We start from the raw sequence: 21,730 nt of genomic DNA on the forward strand, positions 1-21,730 counted from the left end.
GGCAGACTAGGAAGAAAGGCCTGGCAATCTACTTTAAAAACGTCGGCCAATGAAAACCCAATGTAGCACAGTTCTATTCTGATACACACAGGGTCACCATGAGTCGGAGGTGACTTGAAGCAACTGGTACAACCCTACTCCCAAATGAGATCATATCCACTGGTATTTCCAAGGCCATCAAGTTGATACCGGCCCAAGAGTAGAACTGCCCCACATGGCTAGGGCTTAGGCAACAGCCCCCACTAAGGGCCCTAGCTCTGCCCCTCACAGGGCCCCTGAGTGCAGCCCCGTGTGAAAGAGAGTGGCTTCTAGTCAGCAGGGGCATGATTAGCAGGGTTGCTGTGAGGAGCAAACAGGACACACGAAGGGTCCATCCAGTGTGGCACCGGAGGGGCAGCAGCTGCTTGTCAATGGCAGCCCTCCTGGGCCTCAGCGTCCATGATAAATGAACGTGCTGGACAGAGGGCAATGAGCACTCTGGCAGGCTACTCACTTGGGGACCCTAGGCAGGACTCAGCACGCTGAGCTCAAAGACCGCAGACCTTGCCTGCCCCGAGGCCAGAAGGCCAGCTGGGGTGATGACTGGCCCTCACCTTCTCCTTAACTGCTGCAGATACGTTGCCTGGCGCTCGGCCTGGCCCAGCCCCCACAGGCGTCCACCCCGCTGCCTGGTTCTGATACAGCTGACAAGAGCCTGCCCTGTCGTCCAAAGAGGTGGGGTGTGTGCATGTCTGGTATTTCTGGCAGCTCTGTCCACAGTCGCTACTCAGGGGAAATGCAGATGATTCAGTCAATACTGGAGGCACCTCTAAGAAAACCCAAGGATGGAGAATGTCATAGATACTTGGGGTTGAAGGGAGCCTCAGTTACCGGGTCCTCCCACGGTGTCCCCAGAAATTGACTGCCTGGCCTCTCCTGAATCCCCACCTGCCCCTGGAGTGCCCATTCACGGAGAAGATCAGGACCCCAGAGCCCTAGCATTGTTACAGAGTTCTAGAATGTTCTCCTGTAGCCCCTCAGCCAAAAGGCTGGAGCTTACAGCAGGGAATAAACAGGGAGTCGGGGCCACAACTCCAGGGGGACGTAGCCAGCCAGGGGTGGAAGGGGGCACAGGGACTCTATCTTCTCCAAGGGGAGAACCCAGTCAGGCCTGGCTCAGGACCGAGACCTCCCTGGTTACAGACCACACTCCCTGTGGATGCTAGGCAGCGAAAGCTGTATCTTCTTCAAACCAGAGACAAACGTCTAATCACATGGCTGGCAGTGAAAACCAGAGTGTAGGCTGCACCCTTCTCTGAGGCAGTGAAGGGCACTCGCCCAGAGCACCATCCACTGTGGAAAGCACTAACCAGAGGGCACGGGACAGCTGAAAGGCTCCCAAACAGAATGAGACAGTCCTTCCCAAAGTCTACCTGGCTCAAACATGTGCTGCCATCTGCTTGGGGCCAGGTGGCCTGCTCAGCTTTGGAGTTGCCAGCTGGCCAAGTAGGTATGTGCAGACATTTGCTGTGGGTGTGATGTGAGAAGTATCCATGGGCTCCGGCGGGGGCAGGAAGGTGCACCCACCCAAGCAGGCTCTAAAAGGTGAGAGCAACAATTCAAGCCAGTGAGAGCAGGGTCTGCAGGAGGAGCCAGTGGGGGTGGGAGGCCAAGCAGGACCTGGCCTTGGAGAGGGTGGTTCAGCCCCCTCCTCATGAGGCAAGGGCATGCCCAGGTGAGGAAAGCCCTTGGGGATGATGGAGAGACAGGACCACCATCACCACTACCACCACCAGCTGTCATCATGCTGACCCCGACTCATGGCGACCCCATGTGTGTCAGAGCAGACCTGTGCTCCAGAGTTTTCAGTGGCTGGTTTTTGGGAAGTAGATTGCCAAGCCTTTCTTGCAAGGTGTCTACGGGTGGACTGGAGCTACAACCTTTCAGTTGGCGGCCAAGTGAGTTCACTGTTTGTACCACCCAGGGACTCCATGGACAGGACAAATCCAAAACCCACCGCTATTGAGTTGATTCCAACTCACAGGAACCTATAAGACAGAACAGAACTGCCCCACAGGGTTTCCAAGGCTGCAAATCTTTATGGAAGCAGGCTGCCATATCTTTCTCCTGCAGAGCAGCTATTGGGTTCGAAATGCTGACCTTTTGATTAGCAGCTGAGTGCTTTAATCACTGCGCTACCAGGGCTCTCTTGTACAAGACAACTCATCCCAAATTCCAGAAGAAACGCACTTGCTCAGGGCCATAATCGTCCTTTTCTCTATCAAACCATGCTCACAAGCAGGAAGAGAGGGGATGGACCCAGAGGGCCAGGTGGTAGGACAGAGCATGGACAACAACCTCATAGCCGTGGGGCCTTGAGTGAGCACTGCCCTCTCTGTACCCATTCCCTAGCCTGTAAAATGGTGTGACCGTGCTGGGTCAGGCGCTACACAGCACAGCCCGTGCCTGCACACAGCAGGTTTGTGGTGCACAGGTGCCTGCTCCCACGCCAACGCTCCCGTGCCAGAAGCCGCCAGTGCTGAGCTCTTCAAAAACTGCCACAGCATGACAAGTAGTCCTGCAGCCATGAGTTGCCCCAGAACAGAGCAACTGCAGGGGAAAGCTAACTTCTAGCTCCACCCTGCAGTCCCAGGGGCAGCACCTCCCTCCCTCTCGTTTGTGAACTCAGGGGGAAACCACTCAGAGGCAAGCCAAGCAGAGGATGGAGTACCGCCTGGGTCTCATCTATAGGAATCTGTCATCAGGGCCAAGGGACCAGGATACAAAAAGGAGCATCGCCCTGGGGGGCAGCAGCCTGTTCAGCGGGTGGTCTAGAAGTTCGAGAAGAAAAGGACCCAAAAGGGCAAAGGGATGCCCCAATGGCAGGTAGAGGAGCATGTCTGGGCCCAAGGACACCATAGAAGCACCTTCCTGGGCCGGGGACCACTGTGGCAGCCAGGACACAGTATAAGGCTGGGTGCACACTTCCTCTGCAGGGCAGCTCCGTCCAGCCTGCGACAACCCCAGGGCAGCACTCTGACATGAGGGGACCAGCCTGAGCCACAGGCCTTCTTAGAGAGTATGGCAGGGCCCCTATTTGAAGCCACGTGGCCTTGGGGAAGCCACTTCTCCACACCTCAGTTTCCACATCTGTAAAGTGGAGGTGGGAAGATCAACTGCTGGAAGAAAACATCATGGCTGGTGAAATGGAGGGGCAAAAAAGAGGGAAACCCTCCATGAGATGGACTGACACAATGGCCACAACAATGGGCTCAAACATACCAATGACCAAGAAGAGGGCACAGGACCAGGCAACATTTCATTCTGTCGTACCTCAGGTCACCATAAGTTGGAGACGATTTGACAACTAAGAACAACAAAAGTGCAGGTGACCTCAACACCAGTTCCATGGGACAGTTAAGAAGGGTCCAGTGAAAATCACTGGACAGACCCTGCTCCAGTCGATAGAATCATCACAGCGCCTCCTTCTGGTAAAAGGGAGCAGGTGGGACAAGCACCATGTCACAGGAGTCCCGGAACACAGCCAGCTCTGCACCCCGCAGGGCCAACTGGTTGAGAAGGTGGCCTGCCGCCTACCTCCTTCGCACCTAGCTCAGGGAGTGCTCCGTGAAATCTCCTGCTCAAGGCACCCAGGAGGCCATCTACCACCTCAGATGGAGGGATGAAGGAAGGCGCTGTTAGGTACTCACTCACCTCCTTCTCCATGACCCTGAGTAGGAGACAGATTTCGGGGCGCGTGGGATGACACCAGAGCTGAGCCCGTCCCCTCTCCATACCTGGGAGGCAGGTGCTCCACAGCACTCACCCCTTTGGTGGACTCTGAGGTTCCCGCAGCCAGTGCATCTCGGCCGCCCCTGCCCTTGCTGCTGAGGTTCGGGGAGGAGGAGGGTGAGTCGTCAATGTATGGCAGCCCATCCTGGTGCCGCCGCTGCTCCTCATCCCGGTCTGCAGCACAGCCGTAGCCAGGTGGTGTCCCGAATGTGGCATCTGTGCAAAGAGGCAGCTAGTGTCAGAGACAGAGAAGGGGAGCCACTGACCCAGAGTGTCCATACCCCGCCTGTCCAAGCAAGTCCCTGACTGACACCGCCCCATCACCATGGGGGCCCCAGGTACACTGATGCCACTGACACACCAACTGTATCACCATCTGGTTCCCCCGTCCCCAAGGAAACAGGGCTTATTGCCTAAACAATGTAAGACCAAGCTTTCAAATACTATCTAGGGTCCTTCTGCCATTCCCCCTGGAGGGAGTTCAAGCTATTACAGAAAGGCAGACCCCAGATGCTAGCATTTTGCAGTTATGGTCCTTAAACATGCTGTCTGTGGGGGCCTGACCCCTCAAGGAGCACAGGCCATGTGCCAGACCCTGCCACCCCCCACCACCACAGCCAACTCAGATGCCACCGGCAACCGCCCCAGCTGGGCTGCAAAATCTCAGACTTTCTTTTCTCCAATCAAACTGTCCCCTTCTCAAAGGAGGTGCTGCTGTTAAGAGGATAGAGCCACCTCTCCTACGAGGGGCTTCAGGGAAGCCCCGCTTTTGCTGCTATTGGGACTACCTGGTTACACAGTCCCTGGGTGGTGCAGACAGTTAATATGCTCGGCTGTTCACTGAAGGGTTGGAGGTAAGAGTCCACCTAGAGGTGCCTCAGAAGAACAGCCTGGCAATCTACTTCTGAAAAATCAGCCATTGAAAACTCTGCGGGCTGCGGTTCTACTCTGATATACATGGGGTCACCACGACTTAGAATCAATTCAACGGAAGCTAACAATAAGCCTGCGTCCTAAAGGTTCCTGAAGACAACCACTCTCTTCCCAGGCTAAATCATAATGCCCAGGAGAACACCCAGGAGAATCTTCCAGCCTTGGCCATCCTGTAGTCCCTCTGCGGCCATTTCCAACCTAAGTTGTTCTGAGTGTATCTACGATGTGGATATCAACACCATCTGGGCCTAGCCCACTCCATGACTCACGGGAGGACAGTCTCCATGCCTCTCAAAGGGCACCTACGCACCCCCGGGACTTCCGAGAGGTTCTCCCTGATTCAGTTAGTCACTTGCACCATGACACACCTACAAGCAGCCCCACTCACACCTGACAGCTCAAAGATGCCTCACTGCACATTCCACGACCACATACACCCACTCTGGGGCTTTTGCTCCCTGTGGAGGTGACACCCAGGGTCCACAGGCTAGATGGGCACAGAGCCTGGTATCACACCACCCACAGACTTCCGGAGTCTGTCCAGCAATCTCACAGGGGCCCATATTCTTCCCACATGAGCAGTGGAAGGAACTTCCCCCTGGCTGCAGGCACCCACAGGTGGCCCAAGCTCCAGCCTCCTCATACTCTCTGCCTCTCCCAGTTTCCCCACCTCCGTGTCCCCCAGGACATGGTGCTTGCTAACAGGTGCTCTCAGAATCACCCAGGAGCTTTGGAAACATGGCATAGCCAGGCCCAACAGAGTGACCACAGCAGAATTTCTGGGGCAGCCTGAGCTCATAAAGCTCTCCAGGGGACTCTTGTGGGCAGCCAGGCTGAGACCCGCTGAGCTGCTCAACGTGGCATCTGACGCCCTGCTGGTGGCCACCCTAACTGCAGCGAGTCCCAGGGGTCCGTACACAGGCGCCCCCAGGGCCACGAAGGGCGCTGCCACTGCGTGTTCACAGGAATGCCTGAGCAGGAGGCTAGTTCTGGGTTGAACAGCCAAAGCGTGGGGGGACCCTGGAAGCTGCGAAGGCTCCAGTCTCCCAACAAGCTGTAAAGAGATTACCAAAATCAGCTACCATCAAGCTGAACCCAACCCATGGCAGCCCCGTGCATGTCAGAGTAGAACTATGCTGCGTAGGGTTTCCCTAAGTTTCCCATCTAACCTTTTCAGTTGCTATTATCCATTTGATGCCATAGAGACAGGTCTCTGAAAGAGCACCATGCTCAAAGCAGACATTCCTCACCAGTTAGGCTAAACAACTGTTTGGTTTTAAAAGACTTCGAGGGATCCACAGGGTTTTCACGGGCTGATTTCCAGATGTAGATTCCCCCAGCCCTTCTTCCGAGGCACCTCTGGGTGGACTTGAACCTCCAACCTTTTGGTCAGCAGCCAAGTGTCTGCACAACCTGAGAACGCTAAACAGCTGCTGTCATCATTACACAGGAGCTAAGTTGTAATTCGGAGCCTCATCACCCCTGGCAGGATGGGGCCCTGTAGTTCCACTGGCTCCATCCTTCCTGCAAACCATAGCTGTACTGACCCCAAAACTGGAATCAAATGCTGGAAAGCAGAGGGTGTCGACCACGATCCCAGGGCTCGGAGGCTCTGGGGGCAGGGCAGTCTAGATAGAACTCGGACCAGCCAGGGCTTGGGGAGGGCAAGGAGAACCATGAGGGCATTAGTGTGGCGAAGGCTGTGTGCAGGGAAACCCCCTCCTTTCCTTGCAGGGCCCACCTCATTCCTTCGAAAATCTATTCTTTGATGCAAGAAAAAGGGGAGCAACAAAAACCCAAGGAACAAGTCCGGGTACGTCCTAGTCAGCCCAGGTTGGTACCTAGGCCATGTCCCCTTCTTGAGCCTCAGTGACCACAGTGGTTAAAAAAACAAAAACAAAAACTCTAAGGTTCCTCCCAGCCAGGGGCAATGCAAGTAGTGTCTGTGTTGAAGGAGGGTCTGGGGGGCCTCCCTTCACCCCAGCAGCCTCCTAGCATGGGATAAGCATGCGGTTGATACTTCCAACCAGGTTCTCGAAGGGGCTCATGAGACCTGGGCTAGGCGATAGATACGAGGCTTTCCTACACTACTTCAGTACTGTTGTTATTGTCGGCTCTCATCAGGTCAGCCCTGACTCATGGTGATCCCACGCACAACTGAATGAAGCACTACCTGGTCCTGCACCATCCCCACGATCGGTCGTGGATCAGACCATTGTGACCCATAGGTTTTCACTGGCTGATTTTCAGAAGGAGGTCACCTGGTCTTTCTTCCTAGTCCTCTTAGTCTGGAAGCTCTGCTGAAACCTGTTCAGCACTGTAGCAACACACAAGGCTGAATCAGTGCACCGGCCAGAATCAAACCCGAGTCTTCTGCCTGGAAGATGAGAATTCTACCACTGAACCACTACTGCCCCCAACGGACTACCATATTTATTTGAAAATTCCCATAATAATAGGGCCAAAAAAGCCACCCCCAGCATCAGGGTGAGGACCCCAAGTCCTCCCCGAGTCAAAGTGGCACAGCACCCCCACCACCAGACTCTGAGCAGCCCCACTCCCTTCCCAGAGTTAACACATCCCCTTCCCATCAGCTCCCTGCCCACCTGAATCTCCTCAACCAAGCTGGGTGGGCTCTGTGGGTCAGAGGAGAATGTGGCCAATTGTAGCACCCACCCAGGTCGCAGCCCACACGTGTCACCTGCTCAGTGTATGCCTGTGGCTACCAACCTTGCTCCCCCAAAGCTGGCCCTGCATCACCACAGCCCATTTTGCTCCCCGCAAACCACACATGACCTACCTACAAAGCTCCAGTCCCCCTGGACCAGGCTTGTTTCCTTAGCCCCTTGAGGGGCTCCAGCCTTCCCCAACAGCCTGCTCTCTTTTTCTCTCTTTCTTCCTTCCAGGATTCCCTGGGTGGTGTAAACAGTTAATGCGCTTGGCTGCTAACTGAAAGGTTGGTGGTTCAAGTCCACTTATAGGTACCTCGGAAGAAAGACCTGGTGATCTACTTATGAAAATTCAGCCACTGAAAACCCAATGGAGTGCAATTCTACTCTGACACACATGGGATCACCGTGAGTCAGAGCTGACTTGATGGCAACTGGGTTGGTTTTTCTTGCTTCCAAGACTTAGTTCAAACAATTTCAGTAGCTTCAAGATGTCCCTCCCTGGTTTTCCTCCAGTGAGTTGGAAAGTGTTCTCTCTCCTGTTCTATCCACTGGAATCCCTGCTCAGGCCTGCAGGTTCCCTCCCCTCCTGGAGCCTCCTTGTCCAGCGGCTCACCCCTGACTCTGCCTGGCCTGCACTCTGTGGCTCCCAGGAACTGCATGCAGAGCTGAGCTTAGACCCCTGCTGGCGGGGCATCTCCTGGAGCAGCCATGCAGGGAGGACCCCCTGGATGAGATATGCCAGGATATGAACACCCTCCTCTCAGTCCATTTCCATACCACCCCATTCTGAGAGGTGTGGGGCTCTGGAATTCCAGTTCCTGTACTTGCCCCCAACACCAATGCGCCCCGGAACAAGAGCCCGGAGTAGGCCCTCACTGGAGAACCCCTTCTCCCCAGGGCAGAAGGAAGGTCATGCCACCAGCCTAGCCAGCCAGGTGCTCTGAAGGGCTGTGCCAGGCTAAAGATGGGCCTTGGTGACTCTCATTCTCTGATCACCATGCTCTGGGTCTGGGAAAGGGGTGCCCGCGGGCCTGGGCTGGGGAAGCAGGACCTCACTCATCAGAGAGACCAGGCAGGGAGGTCCCGTTCCTGTGTATCCTGCCAGCAAACCACTGGGCCATGTTTATTTACAAAGGTAAAGGCAGATCAGACAATGCCTTCCGGTGGCTCCGCCAGCTGCAGTGGTTTCCGCAGCACAGGGGTACCACCCTCATCATCCCTATCGCAGGAAGCCCGGGACAGTTCTCTGCCCAGCTCCAGCACTCAATCTCAGCCCAGGTACCCTCTCCAGGATCCAAGGCCAGCAGTCAACCAATGCTGGGGCTGGGTGTGAGGCTACATTTTTTTTTTGTAATTGAGGTTGAGTTCACATAGCATAAAATTAACCATTTTAAAGTGTACAGTTCAGTGATATTTAGTATATTCACAATGTCGTGTAGCTACTGTATCTATCTAGTTCCAGACCATGTCCACCACCCTAAAAGAAAACCCTGTGCCCATTAGCAGTCACTCCCCATTCCTCCCTTACCCCAGCCCCTGGCAACCAGGGTTTTCAGTGGCAGATTTTTCAGAAGTAAATTGCCAGACCTTTCTTCCAAGCTCTCTTGAAGGAGACAGGCCAGCAGACCAGATGCCCTCACAGTCTACACACTTGAGGTTGGGTTCCGGCTGGGTGGACCTTTCTCTGGCAGCTAGACAGGTCATCGCCCCCCACCTCAAGTGCCTGACATGGGCAGATGAGGACCCTGATCAGCACTCAGAATGTTGCTACAGGGCCTTCTTTGGTCTCCACCTGGGCCCAAAGCTCCCAGACCTTTGAGGAGGGAAAGATGGCTAATGCTCCTGGCATCAGGCTGGGATTGGCTGGGGCAGGCAGAGGCTCTGACACCAACAGGGAGAACAGCCTGGGATCATGTGCTGATTATCACCACTACCTTGGTTCTTTACAACATCAGGGTTCAGAGGAGTTTCTTGGACGCCCTGACAGTTTGGTCCTTTTTTGTTGTTAGCTGCCATTGAGTTGTCTCCAACTCATGGTACCCTTATGTACAACAGAATGAAATGTTGCCTGGTCCTATGCCATCTTCAGGATCGTCACTATGCTTGAGTCCACTGTCGTGACCAGTGTGTCAACCCATCTCATCGAGGGTTTCCTTCATTTTTGCTGACCCTCCACTTTACCAAATATCATGTCCTTTTCTAGTCATTGGTCCTTCCCGATGACGTGTCCAAAGTGAGCGAGCCATCCTTGCTTCTAAGAAGCATTCTGGTTGTACTTCTTCTAAGGTTGATTTGTTCGTTCTCCTGGCAGTCCATGGTATATTTGATATTCTTTGCCAACACCACAGTCTGAACTCATCAACTCTTCTTCTGTCTTCCTTTCTTATTATGTTAGGTTTCACCTGCAGATGAGGCTTGGGTCAGGCACACTTTAGTCATCTTTGTTTTTTGACACTTTAAAGAGGTCTTTTGCAGGCAGATTTCTTGACTGCTGCTTCCATAGTTTTTGACTGTTGATAATAGTAGAATGAAATCCCTGACAACTTCAACTTCTTTGCAATTTATCACGATGTTGTTTATCGGTCAGTTTAGCCCTAGACAATCAATGTGTTTATTGAGCAACTGATATACAGCCAAAATGAAAGGCGCCCCCTAAGACGTGACAGGTGCTGTACTGTGCCTCTGATGGTGGGCACTGCAGACCAAGCCCCTGGCCTTGGGGAACTGGCAGGACCCCTGGAATCCCCAAGATATGTGCTCCATGTCAACCACTGCAAGACTGCTGGGACCGGAGCAAGATGGGCTCAGACAGAGGAAGGCGCCGCCTCCCTGAGGACATGCCCATGGAGTCAAGACAAGATGGGGTGAGTGGCAGATAGCGGTTCCTGCTGGAACACAGAGGGAAGAGGTCACAGCCTGGGCCTGGAGTGGGGGCCGTGGAGCCGGAGGACAGAGAGGGCCCTGTCTTTGGAGGCCAGGAGGGGCTTTATGGGCACCAGTCTACGTAAGACAGAAGGACTGAGCTTCCAACCAGCAGCTGTTGCTGTTAGCCACTGTACAGTCAACTCAGCCAGGTCCTGAACTGTAGTCACTCCATGGCGGCGGGTCCTTTCCTCCCACCTGGCTCTTCCTCCAAATAGGAAACATGGTGGGAAAGAAAGCTAGGGTGGCAGGAGGGTGGGTCTTCCACTGTCTGGGCTGGGGGCTGTCACCCTGGGCTCAGGCTGGGGTCCAGCCACAGGCAGCTGGAGCAGCCTGCATTCTTCATCCCCACCATGCCTCCCCCAAAGAAAGTGTGGGGAGGGTTAAGAAAGGAGACGCAGTGCTGTGGGTTCAATTGTGTCACCCCAAAAGATACGTTCATTCAGAAAACACATATCCAATAAGAATCTAATAACCAATATACATATAAAACTATAGCAGCAACAAAAAGATAACCCAATCATAAAGTGGGCAAAGGACTTTAATAGACATTTCACCAAAGAGGGCATCTGAATGGCCACCATACACATGAAAAGGTGCTCAGCATCACTAGCCATCAGAGAGATGCAAATCAAAACCACAAGGAGATACCATTTTCCTCCCGTTAGGGTGGTATCTTAGTTATCTAGTGCTGCTATAACAGAAATACCACAAGTGGATGGCTTTAACAAAGAGAAATTTATTTTCTCACAGTCTAGTAGGTTACAAATCCAAATTCAGGGCGTCGGCTCCAGGGGAAGGCTTTCTTTCTCTGTCGGTCCTGGAAGAAGGTCCTTATCCTCAATCTTCCTCTGGTCGAGGAGCTTCTCAGTCACGGGGACCTGTATCCAAAGGACGTGCTCTGCTCCTGGTGCTGCTTTCTTGGTGGTATGAGGCCCCCAACTCTCTGCTTGCTTCTCTTTCTGTTTTATCTCTTGAGAGATAAAAGGTGGTGCAGGCCACACCCCAGGGAAACTCCCTTTACATTGGATCACGGATCTGACCTGAGTAAGGGTAGTATTACAATCCCACTCTAATCCTTTTAGCATAATATTACAATCACGAAATGGAGGACAACCACAAAATATTGGCAAGCATGGCCGAACCAAGTTGACACATATTTTTGGGGGGACACAATTCAATCCATGACAGATGGATAAAATAAAATAAAAAAAAACTAAATAAACGTTAGCAAGGAGGTAGGGAAATTGGAACCCTTATCCATTGCTGGTGGGAATGAAAAATGGTACAACATGGAAAACAATGTGGTAGTTCCTCAAAAAACTAAAAGTAGAACTACCATAAAACCCAGTGCCGTCGAGTCAATTCTGACTACATAGCACCCCTACGGGACAGAGTAGAACTGCCCCGTAGAGTTTCCAAGGAGCACCTGCCGACCTTTCGGTTAGCAGCCGTAGCACTTAACCACTGCGCCACCAGGGTTTCCAGAGCTACCACACGACCGAGCAATTCCACTCCTAGGTATACACCCAAAAGACTTGAAAGTAGAGACTCAAACAGAAACTTGTACACCAATGTTCACTGCAGCACTATTCACAATAGAGAGAAGGTGGAAACAACCTAAATGCCCATCAGCAGACAAATGGATAAACAAAATGACAATGAAACACTACTCAGCCAATAAGAGAAATGAAGTCTTGATACATGTTGTTAGGTGCCGCCAAGTCGGTTCTGACTCATAGCGACGCTACGTACAACAGAACGGAACACTGCCTGGTCCTGCGCCACCCTCACAATCGTTATGCTTAAGCCTACAACATCAGGGTTCAGATGAGTTTCTTGGAAGCCCTGACAGTTTGGCCCTTTGCTGTTAGCTGCCGTAGAATCACCTCCAACTCATGGCACTGTTATGTACAACAGAGTGAAATGCTGCCTGGTCTTGTGCCATCTTCAGGATCGTTGATGTACTTGAGTCCACTGTTGCCGCTATGGAGTCAACTCATCTCACTGAGGGTTTCCCTCATTTCTGCTGACCCTCCACTTCACCAAATATCACGTTGTAGCCGCTGTATTAATTCATCTCGTTGAGGGTCTTCCTCTTTTTCGCTGACCCACGGCTTTAACAACCATGATGTCCTGCTCCAGGGACAGATCCCTCCTGATAAGATACTCAAAGTATGTGAGATGTAGTCTTGCCATCCTCGCTTCTAAGGAGCATTCTGGTTGTATTTCTTCGAAGACAGATTTGTTCATTCTTTTGAAAGTCCATGGTATATTCAATATTCTTCCCCAATACCACAATTCAAAGGTGTCAATTCTTCTTCACCTTCCTTATTCATCATCCAGCTTTCACATGCATATGAGGCAACTGAAAACACCACGGCTTGGGTCAGGCACACCTTAGTCTTCAAGGTCACTTCTCTGGTTTTTTAACACTTTAAAGAGGTCTTTTGCAGCAGATTTGCCCAATGCAATGCGTCTTTTGATTTAACTGTTGCTTCCATGGGTATTGATTGTGGATTCAAGTAAAATGAAATCCTTGACAACTTTAATGTTTCTCTATCTATCATGATTTGGCTTATTGGTCTAGTTGTGAGGATTTTTCTTTTCTTTATGTTGAGGTGTAATCCATACTGGAGCCTCTGGTCTTTGATCTTCACCAGTTAAGTGCTTCAAGTTCTCTTCACTTTCAGCAACCAAGGTTATGCCATCTGCATAACAGGTTGTTAATGAGTCTTCCTCCAATCCTGATGTCCCGTTCTTCACACAGTCCATCTTCTCAGATTATTTTCTCAGCATACAGATTGAATCAGTGTGGTGAAGGATATAGCCCTGACACACACCTTTCCTGACTTTAAACCACGAGGTATCCCCTTGTTCTGTTTGGATAGCTGCTTTTTGATCTATGTACAGGTTCCTCATGAGCACAATTAAGGGTTCTGGAATTCCCATTCTTTGCCATGTTACCCATAATTTGTTATGATCCACACAGTCGAATGCATTTGCATAGTCAATAAAACACAGGCAAACATCTTTCTGATATTCTGTGCTTTCAGCCAGGATCCATCTGACATCAGCAATGATATCCCTCATTTCACGTCCTCTTCTGAATCCAACTTGAATTTCTGCCAGTTCCCTGTTGATATACCGTTGCAGCTACTTTTGAATGATCTTCAGCAAAATTTTACTTGGGTGTGATACTAATGATATTGTTCGATAATTTCCGCATTTGGTTGGATCACCTTTCTTGGGAATAGGCATAAATATGGATCTCTTCCAGTCGGTTGGCCAGGTAAGCTGTCTTCAAATTTCTTGGCATTGACAAGTAAGCACCTCCAGCGCTGCATCCGTTTGTTGAAGCATCTCAATCGGTACTCCGTCCATTCCTGGAACTTTGTTTTTTGTCAATGCCTTCAGGGCAGCTTGGACTTCTTCCTTCAATACCATCCATTCTTGATCATATGCTACCTCATGAAATGGCTGAATGTTGACCAATTCTTTTTGGTATAGTGACTCTGTGTATTCCTTCCATCTTCTTCTGATTCTTCCTGCATCGTTTAATACTTTGCCCATAGAATCCTTCAATATTGCAACTCAAGGTTTGAATTTTTTCTTCAGTTCTTTCAGCTTGAGAAATGCTGAGCGTGTTCTGCCCTTCTGGTTTTCTATCTCCACGTCTTTGCACGTGTCATTATAATACTTTACTTTGTTTTCTCAAACCGCCCTTTGAAATCTTCCATTCAGCTCTTTTACCTCATCATTTCTCCCTTTCACTTTAGCTACTCAACGTTCAAAAGCAACATTCACAGTCTCTTCTGAAATGTTATTCTTGATACATGCTACTACAACATGGTTAGAACTTGAAGACATGATGCTGAGTGAAATAAGTCATTCACAAAAGGACAAATACTGTATGACTTCAGTTATATACAAAGACAAGAAAAGGCAAATGTACAGAAAACAAAGTTTCTTAGTGGTTACCAGGGGTGGGAAGGAGAGGGAAAAGGGGAGATATTGCTTATGAGTACTGAGTTTTGGTTTATGGTGATGGAAAAATTGCATTGATTAAGGGTAGGGTTGTACAGCTGATTGTCAAAAAGTTGTACACCTGTAAAAAGATAAACTGGCAAAAGTGTGATAGACATATTTACAAAGTAAAAAAAAAATAGCTGCTAAGTATGGTTATATACCACCAAATACCTCATGGGTTTTGGTTCCTTTGTTTGGAGGTTTAGGGTCATGGTTTCCTGAGACATCTCAGTTAATTGGCCTAGTAATGTGTTAGTGCTTCTGTTCTACCTCCTAGTTTGTTGTGTAGTGCCTGGGGTCTTAGGGGCTTGCAAACGGCCATCTGAGGTACAACAATTGGTCTCTATTTGCCTGGAAGCAACAGAGGAAGAAGGGAAGTCAGGAATAGGAGGAGAAAATCAGATTTGTGGCTAATTGTCTCCATAAACAACTGTCTTCTTTGCCATGAGACCAGAAGAACTGGATAGTTGGTACTTGGCTACCATTACTGATCATTTTGATGAAATATTCTGTAGAGGAATCCTGATCAAAAGGGGGAAAATGCAGAACAGAATTTCAAATTGTCATGGACTCCAGACTTTCTGGGGCCATGGAGGCTGAATAAACACCTGAAACTATTGCCCCAAGATAATATTTAAACCTTAATTATACCAAAAATATCCTCTGACATCTTCTTAAAATCAAACAACAAAAACTAAAACCCACTGCTGTCAAGTTGATTCCAACTCATAGCAATCCCATAGGGTTTCCAAGGCTGAAAATCTTTATGGAAGCAGGCTGCCATATCTTTCTGCCATGGAGCCACTGGTGGTTTCAAAACGATGACCGTTTGCTTAGCAGTCAATTGCTTTAACTGCTGTGCCTTAATTATACCAAAAATTGCCTCTGAAGTCTTCTTAAAACCAAATAGCAGTTTAGCTTAACTAATAAAAAATGTCTGCCTTGAGCATTAGCTCCTCTAAGAACCATTTATGTGGGATCAAATAGACAACAGCAACTCCAAAGATTAGAAAGGAACCTTAGGAGGCAGCAAGTTTATGTTAATAGAGGAGGAACAACTCAGGAAAGGAAGGCAAGAATGAATGGTTGCACAACTGGAAGAATATAATCAAGATCACTGAATTGTACATGTAGAAACTACTGAATTGGCGTATGTTTTGCTGTGTATATTCTCAACAACAAAATAAAAAAGATACGTTCAGTTCCCACTCTGGTACCCGGGAATCTAACCTTATTTGGAAATAGGTAGGGTCTTTGCAAATAGTATCAGGTTAAGACGAGATCGTACTGAATTAGGGTGGGCCCTAATCCTGTGACGGGTATCCTTATACGTAGAGAGAAGTCTGGACACAGAGACACACAGGGGAGAAGGCCACATGAAGACCGAGGAAGGGATTGTGATGCGTCTACAGCTAAGTTCGCAAGGACTGCCAGCAACACCAGAAGCTGGAAGAAGCAGGGAAGGATCTTCCCCTAGAGCCTTTGGAGGGAGCACGGCCCTGCCGACACCTTGATTTCGAACTTCTAGCCTCCCAAATTGAGAGAGACTAAATAGGTGCTGTTTTAAGCCACCCAGCCTGTGGCCCTTTGTCACGGCAGGCCCAGGACACTAACATATGCAGTAATTGTGGAGACCAGACACCGCAGATGAAGGCTCATGTCCACTCAGTCTGACAGATCAATAATTCAGCTGTCCATGGAAACTGCCAGCCGATGGTGGGCCGCTCAGGGTCTGACCCTGATCCCACAGAGCTCCTACCATGCCTCCATACCCGGGAGGTGGGATGGCAGAAAGGGAAGAGCAGACGCAGCCCTGCAGTAGCCGGAGAGCAGCAGGCGCACCCAGGGTCTAGTGCCTTGAACCTCTGTGAAAAGGGTGACACAGTCGCCAGCCCTCCCAGGCCACACTGATGGTAACTCTCTCCCCTACCCATGCTGCTCTGGCTCAGAACCTGAATTATTGCAGACTGACCCCAAAACCCCCCGCTACAGAATGGACTGGAACTACCTAGGTGCCTTGTGACCGCACAATCAGAAATTAAGGAAACCAAATGCTATTCTCAACCCTCTTGTTAGGGATTAAATTGTGTCCCCTAAAATATATGCTGGAGTTCTAACTTCTATACTTGCAGAAGAGAATCCCTGGGTAGCACAAATGGTTATATGCTCAGCTACTAATCGAAAGGTTGGCGGTTCAAGTACACCCAGAGACACTTTGAAACAAAGGCCTGGCTATCTACTTCCAAAAAATCAGCCATTGAAAACCCTACAGAACACAATTCTATTCTGACACGTGGGATCGCTATGAGTTGGAGTTGACTTCGTAGCAACTGTTGTTTGTTTGTTTGTTTCTATATACACTTGTGGTTTTACGCCTGTTTGGGAATGGGATTTTCTTGGTTTATGTTAAGGAGGCCATATTAGTGCAGGGTGTATACTAAACCTAAGCCCTTCTGAGTTATAAACAGAGCAGATTAGACACAGAGACAAGGAAGCACAAATGGGGGAAGACAGGTGCCATGTGAAGATCTCTAAGGACCTTTTCCCAGAGCCAACAGAGAGAAAAAGCCTTCCCCTAGAGCTGGTGCCCTGAATTTGGACTTCGAGCTTCCTGTTCTGTGGGAAAATAAATGTCTGTTCTTTACAGCCACCCACTTGTGGTATTTGTCACACCAGCACAAGGAGACTAAGGTAATCCTGCACAATACAGTAGAACCAACGTCCTGCCTCCATTGTTGGAGAAATGAGTGAGGAGATAGCCTGCCCTTACTGAGTGGGTGTGAGATTTATCTTAACTTTACCTAAAGCATTTGGTCTTTGTCCTTGGAATTTCCCCAGTGATCAAGTGTCTCATAGGGTCTCCAGATCATACAACAGCCCTGGCGGTGCGACATTTAAGTGCTTGTCTGCTAACCCAAAAGGCTGGTGGTTTGAACCTACCAGCTGCACTGTGGGAGAAAGGGCCTGGTGATCTGGTCCCATAAAGTTTACAGCCTAGAAAACCCTATGGGAAAAAAAAAAAAAACCCTATGGGGCAGTTTTACCCTATCACATGGGGCTGCTATGAGTCAAAATCGACTTGACTGGCACCCAACAACAATTAGGTCATACCTGAGGGTTTATACTAATGAGGTACCTCTTGGGCGAGGGCTCGCCAGGTGAGATAGAGCACCCCGTGCTATCTGCTGACCCTGGAAAGAGGGGCTGATCCAATCAATCATGTCTATGTAATGAGGTCTCCATAAAGGCTCTGGACATGGAAGCTCCATGGGCTTCCTGGTTGGCGATGAACGTCAATGCATGTGGAAGCGTTATTGTTGTTAGTCAATTCTGACTCATGGCAACCCCTTGTGTGCAGAGCAGAATTGTGCTTTTGCAAGCAGATCACCAGGCCTATCTTCCAAGGTACCTCGGGTGGGTTCAAACTGCCAACCTTTCAGCTTAGTTGAGTGCTTAACCTTTTGTGCCACCCAGGAGATCCACCGGAGGGTACACATCCCTTTTTGGGACACAGGAGCCCCCAGTTGGAATCCTCTCAGACCTCACCTTATATATATCCTTTTTGCTATAATAAAACCGTCATCCTAAGTGTGGCATTTTCCATGAGTTCTGTGAGTCTTTCTAGCAAATTATCAAACCCAAGAGTAGGGGGAGCCAGCAGGTCAGCATTGAGGGAAGTCTGGGGACTTGTAAGCTTGCAGCTGGCATCTTCAGTGGATACGGGGAAATTTTGAATTTGTTGCCAGCGGGTCAGAAGTGAGGGTGTCGCGGAGACAGCTTTCGGCTGGTGTCTGAGGTCTGAGTCAGACTTGGCAGTCTGGAGGACTGTGCCCTTTAACATGTGAGGTCTGACCCAGGTCTGGATGGTTAGATCAAAGGAAGAAGTACTACGTGGGCAGCTGGTGTCAGAACAGAATTAATGGATTGATCTGAGATTACAATTGATCCATGCAGTTTGGTATGAGAAAAGCGGGATTTGACTGATCTCCCTATAATAAGAGACCCCTACCCCAGAAGAGGGAGCTGTCTGGGCTTCCATGTCCCTGTCTGCCCCAAAGGGGATTGGTTCTGGGTCAGCCCTAGAGCTAGTCTGCAAATAGCAGCTCCTGCCCTGGAGGGACTGGTCCACAGTACCCTCGGGGGGCTCATGGGGTTCTAGATGAGGTGGGCAGCCTGAGTGCCAGACTAGGTCAGGGCTAGGGCAGCTGGGCCAGCCTTGCTTCACTGACAGCTGAGATAGCAGCAGCAGCTACAGGTCAGGTGGTGGGGTTGTTGGCTGCCCCCGAGTCGGCCCCCCCAGTTCATAGTGACCCTGTGCACAACGGGATGAAACATCGCCTGGTCCCGAGCCATCCCCGTGATCAGTTTCGGACTGGATAGTTGTGACCCATGGGTTCATTGGCTGATTTTCAGAAGTAGATTGCCAGGCCTTTCTTCCTAGTCCTTCTTCATCTGGAAGCTCTGCTGAAACCCGTTCAGCATCATAGCTACACACAAGTCTCCACGGAGAGATGAGTGGTGGCTGTGCAGGAGGTGTACTGGCCAGGAATTGAACCTGGGTCTCCTGCAAAGGAGGTGAGAATTCTAGCACTGAGCCACCATTGGCCTCAGCTCCTCACGCCTCTGCAAGGCAGCGCTCTTACCTCCTTTTACAGATAAACGGTGAAGGTTTAAGTGTATACGCATTGAGCTCTGCGCCCCACAGCTATCAAGTCACACAGCAGAGACCCGCCCAGCCAGGTCTGTTGACCAGGGCGGCCTCCTAGGGGCCTGGAGGTGATGGGGTTTAGCCACACTGAACTTCAGGCACCTGGTGCAGAACTGGGGGGCAGTGTGGTCTTTGGTGCCAGCACTTGAGCAGATGTCACAAGCTGAGGACAGGTAGGCAGGTGTAGGGTCTAAAGGTCCAGGCCAAAAAGGATTTTCCCTGGAAGATCTTGTGTGCACAGGAATTAAGTGGCTGGGAACACGTACAACAAATATTTGGAGGAACAATCATCCCCTTGGTTCCCAGCATCCCTCGCCAGCTCTCCAGGTTCTTCTTCAATCATCCTCCCCCAAACGGGACATAACAAGCTGGGATTACGTGGGCCCGGGTGTGCCCGTTTCATCCCTTGACTTTCCCACCAGTGAAATGGGGACAACGACGCTCTCCACTACACCTTGCAGGATGGTGAGCGTGCCTCCACCCACCTGCCAAGGAGGAAGCTTCTAGAAGCACAAGCATCATTTATCATAATTACTGGAGGCTCGGCTATTCACGTGATCCAACCTGAGGTACTTATCAGCATGGCTTCCCTTTCCAGAAAGCCACCGGATCCCCTCTTGCCTGGCTTCTCCTGGTGCACAAGGCTGCCCTTCACTTCCCAGGGAGACTGAGGGCTCTGCTTCAGGAAACATGGTGGGACCCACAGACTTGTACACATGGGTAGGGAAGAGACTTCCTGGGGCCAGAGCCTCAGGTCGGGTCTTGAGCTGCCACGAGGCAGAGGGTGACCCTGGCACGGTGACCCAGTCCCATGGCCCGCCGAGTGTCAGCTGGCTCTGCCCATCCCAGCAGCCCAATGCAAGCCCGTCACGAAGGCCTCTGCCTCCAACCTCCCAATCCAATGTTTCCACATTTCTCTTCTGCTTCATGACAGGCAGAGGCAGGGCGTCCGCATCCTCCTGGGGCCTCCTAGAGTCTCTGGGTGGGACAACAGTTAATGTGTCACCTGCTAACTAAGCCTCCGAAGGCTGGAGGTTTGAGTCCACCCGGAGGCTCTTCGGAAGAATGGCCTGTTGATCTACTTCTGAACAAATCAGCCACTGAAAACCCTATGCGGCACAGTTCTATTCTGACACAAATAGGGTCACCATGAGTCAGAGCTGACTCGACAGCAACCGACTTGGTTTTATCCCCGCTGGGGCCTTGCTCGGACTCTGCAGGCTACAGATCAGGCCTCCTGTGAACACAGCTGAGAAACCAGCCAGAAAACAAGCTGAAGGGGCTTGATCTGTCTGGATGCAAGCGGAGACGGTGAACTTGCCCAGTCCCTGACACGAAACTTGAAACTGTCCTGTGAGAATTACCACCCATGGCGATAATCTCAGTTGTCACCAGGAGTGTGATGACCGGCCTGCTAGGCTCGGGAACAGGCCCAGCTCCCAGACTGCTTCCTCCAGGCCTGTGGGGGGAGGATGGGCTCGCACGCCAGCACTGCCCCAATGGGCACCAAAGCCACAAGACCACCGGATGTCTACTCAGCTCCACCCAGCCATCTGCCAGCGTAGCGGGACAGCAGGGCCTGGTTAGCAACTGGGGCGTGTTCCATTCAGGATGCACCTTCAGGAAAAGCAAGGCCTCCAGAGTCTTGAGTCACTGTCTCAGGCAGCGTCCACCATGCAGCCACATGTAGGAGACCCACGCTAGTGAGGTGGAGACCCACTAGGAAGAGGCCTGTCCCCGGAGAACTATGTGATCCTGGGGGATGAAAGACAGCAGCTCTCATAGGAACATGACACCAGCGTTAGGGCTGACTGGCACTTCTCGCAGAAAACTCCCAGGTGGTGGAATAACAGGTTGGCTCACCTGGTCACCTGCCCAGGACTCACACCCCCATGTCGCCCCCATCCAGGGCCAGCGTATGGCCAGCACCTCACTTCGGTATGGATTTGAGTTCAGTTCCTGACTGGGCTGGAGAGAAGGAGGCCAATTCCGGCTCCTCACACATGAGCTGGGGACCTTGTCACTGCCCACAGGCACTGCTCCAGTCCCTTTGCCTATAGGGTGGGTACTGCCAGCCTCCCACAGAGGAGAGCTGGGGCGAGCCCGTCCAAGGACAGACATACTCTGGCTGGCACCTGGCATGCAGCAGGCATCTAATAGGTGTCAGCCTCCTCCCAGCCAGCAGGAAGGGAACCCTGGCCCGCTGTGGCCCTGGGTGCTTCCCCACCCACACAGATCCCCCAGCATTCAGTGCTTCCATCTCTTCAAGGAAGCAGTGGTGGGTCAGTGCTAGAATCCTCACCTTCCATGCAGGAGACCTGGGTTCAATTCCACCTCATGCACAGCCACCACCCCTCTATCCATGGAGGCTTATGCATTGCTATGATGCTGAACAGGCTTCAGTGGAGCTTCCAACCAAGATGAACCAGGAGGAAAGGCCTGGTGATCTACTTCCAAAAAATCAGCCAATGAAAACTCTGTGGATTACAATAGTGCGATTCCATTGAGCATGGTGTTGCCACAAGTCAGAGGTCAACTTGGTGACAGATAACAGTATCTTCTTAAAATTTTATTGGCTGTGCAGGTGCGTATTTAAGGTCTGTGTCTTAATCTGCCCTGAGGCACACACCCTTCTTGGCTGAAGGGGGTGATGAGTGCCGCGAGGAAAGCCCAGGGTACTCGGAACTGTTCTGTC

At 51.0% G+C, this 21,730-nt stretch overlaps 1 protein-coding gene across 1 annotated transcript in view; it reads right to left on the reverse strand.

Moving 5' to 3' along the window:
- Positions 1 to 21,730, reverse strand: part of BCR (BCR activator of RhoGEF and GTPase) — a 150,558-nt gene that overhangs the window by 68,500 nt on the left and 60,328 nt on the right. Inside the window, exon 2 of the mRNA XM_003419174.4 lies at positions 3,806 to 3,987. Within this exon, the coding sequence (XP_003419222.2) occupies positions 3,806 to 3,987 (182 nt within the window). The remainder of the gene's footprint in view (positions 1 to 3,805; positions 3,988 to 21,730) is intronic.

The sequence above is a fragment of the Loxodonta africana genome, chromosome 19 (assembly GCF_030014295.1).
Source record: "Loxodonta africana isolate mLoxAfr1 chromosome 19, mLoxAfr1.hap2, whole genome shotgun sequence".
Taxonomy (NCBI): domain Eukaryota; kingdom Metazoa; phylum Chordata; class Mammalia; order Proboscidea; family Elephantidae; genus Loxodonta; species Loxodonta africana.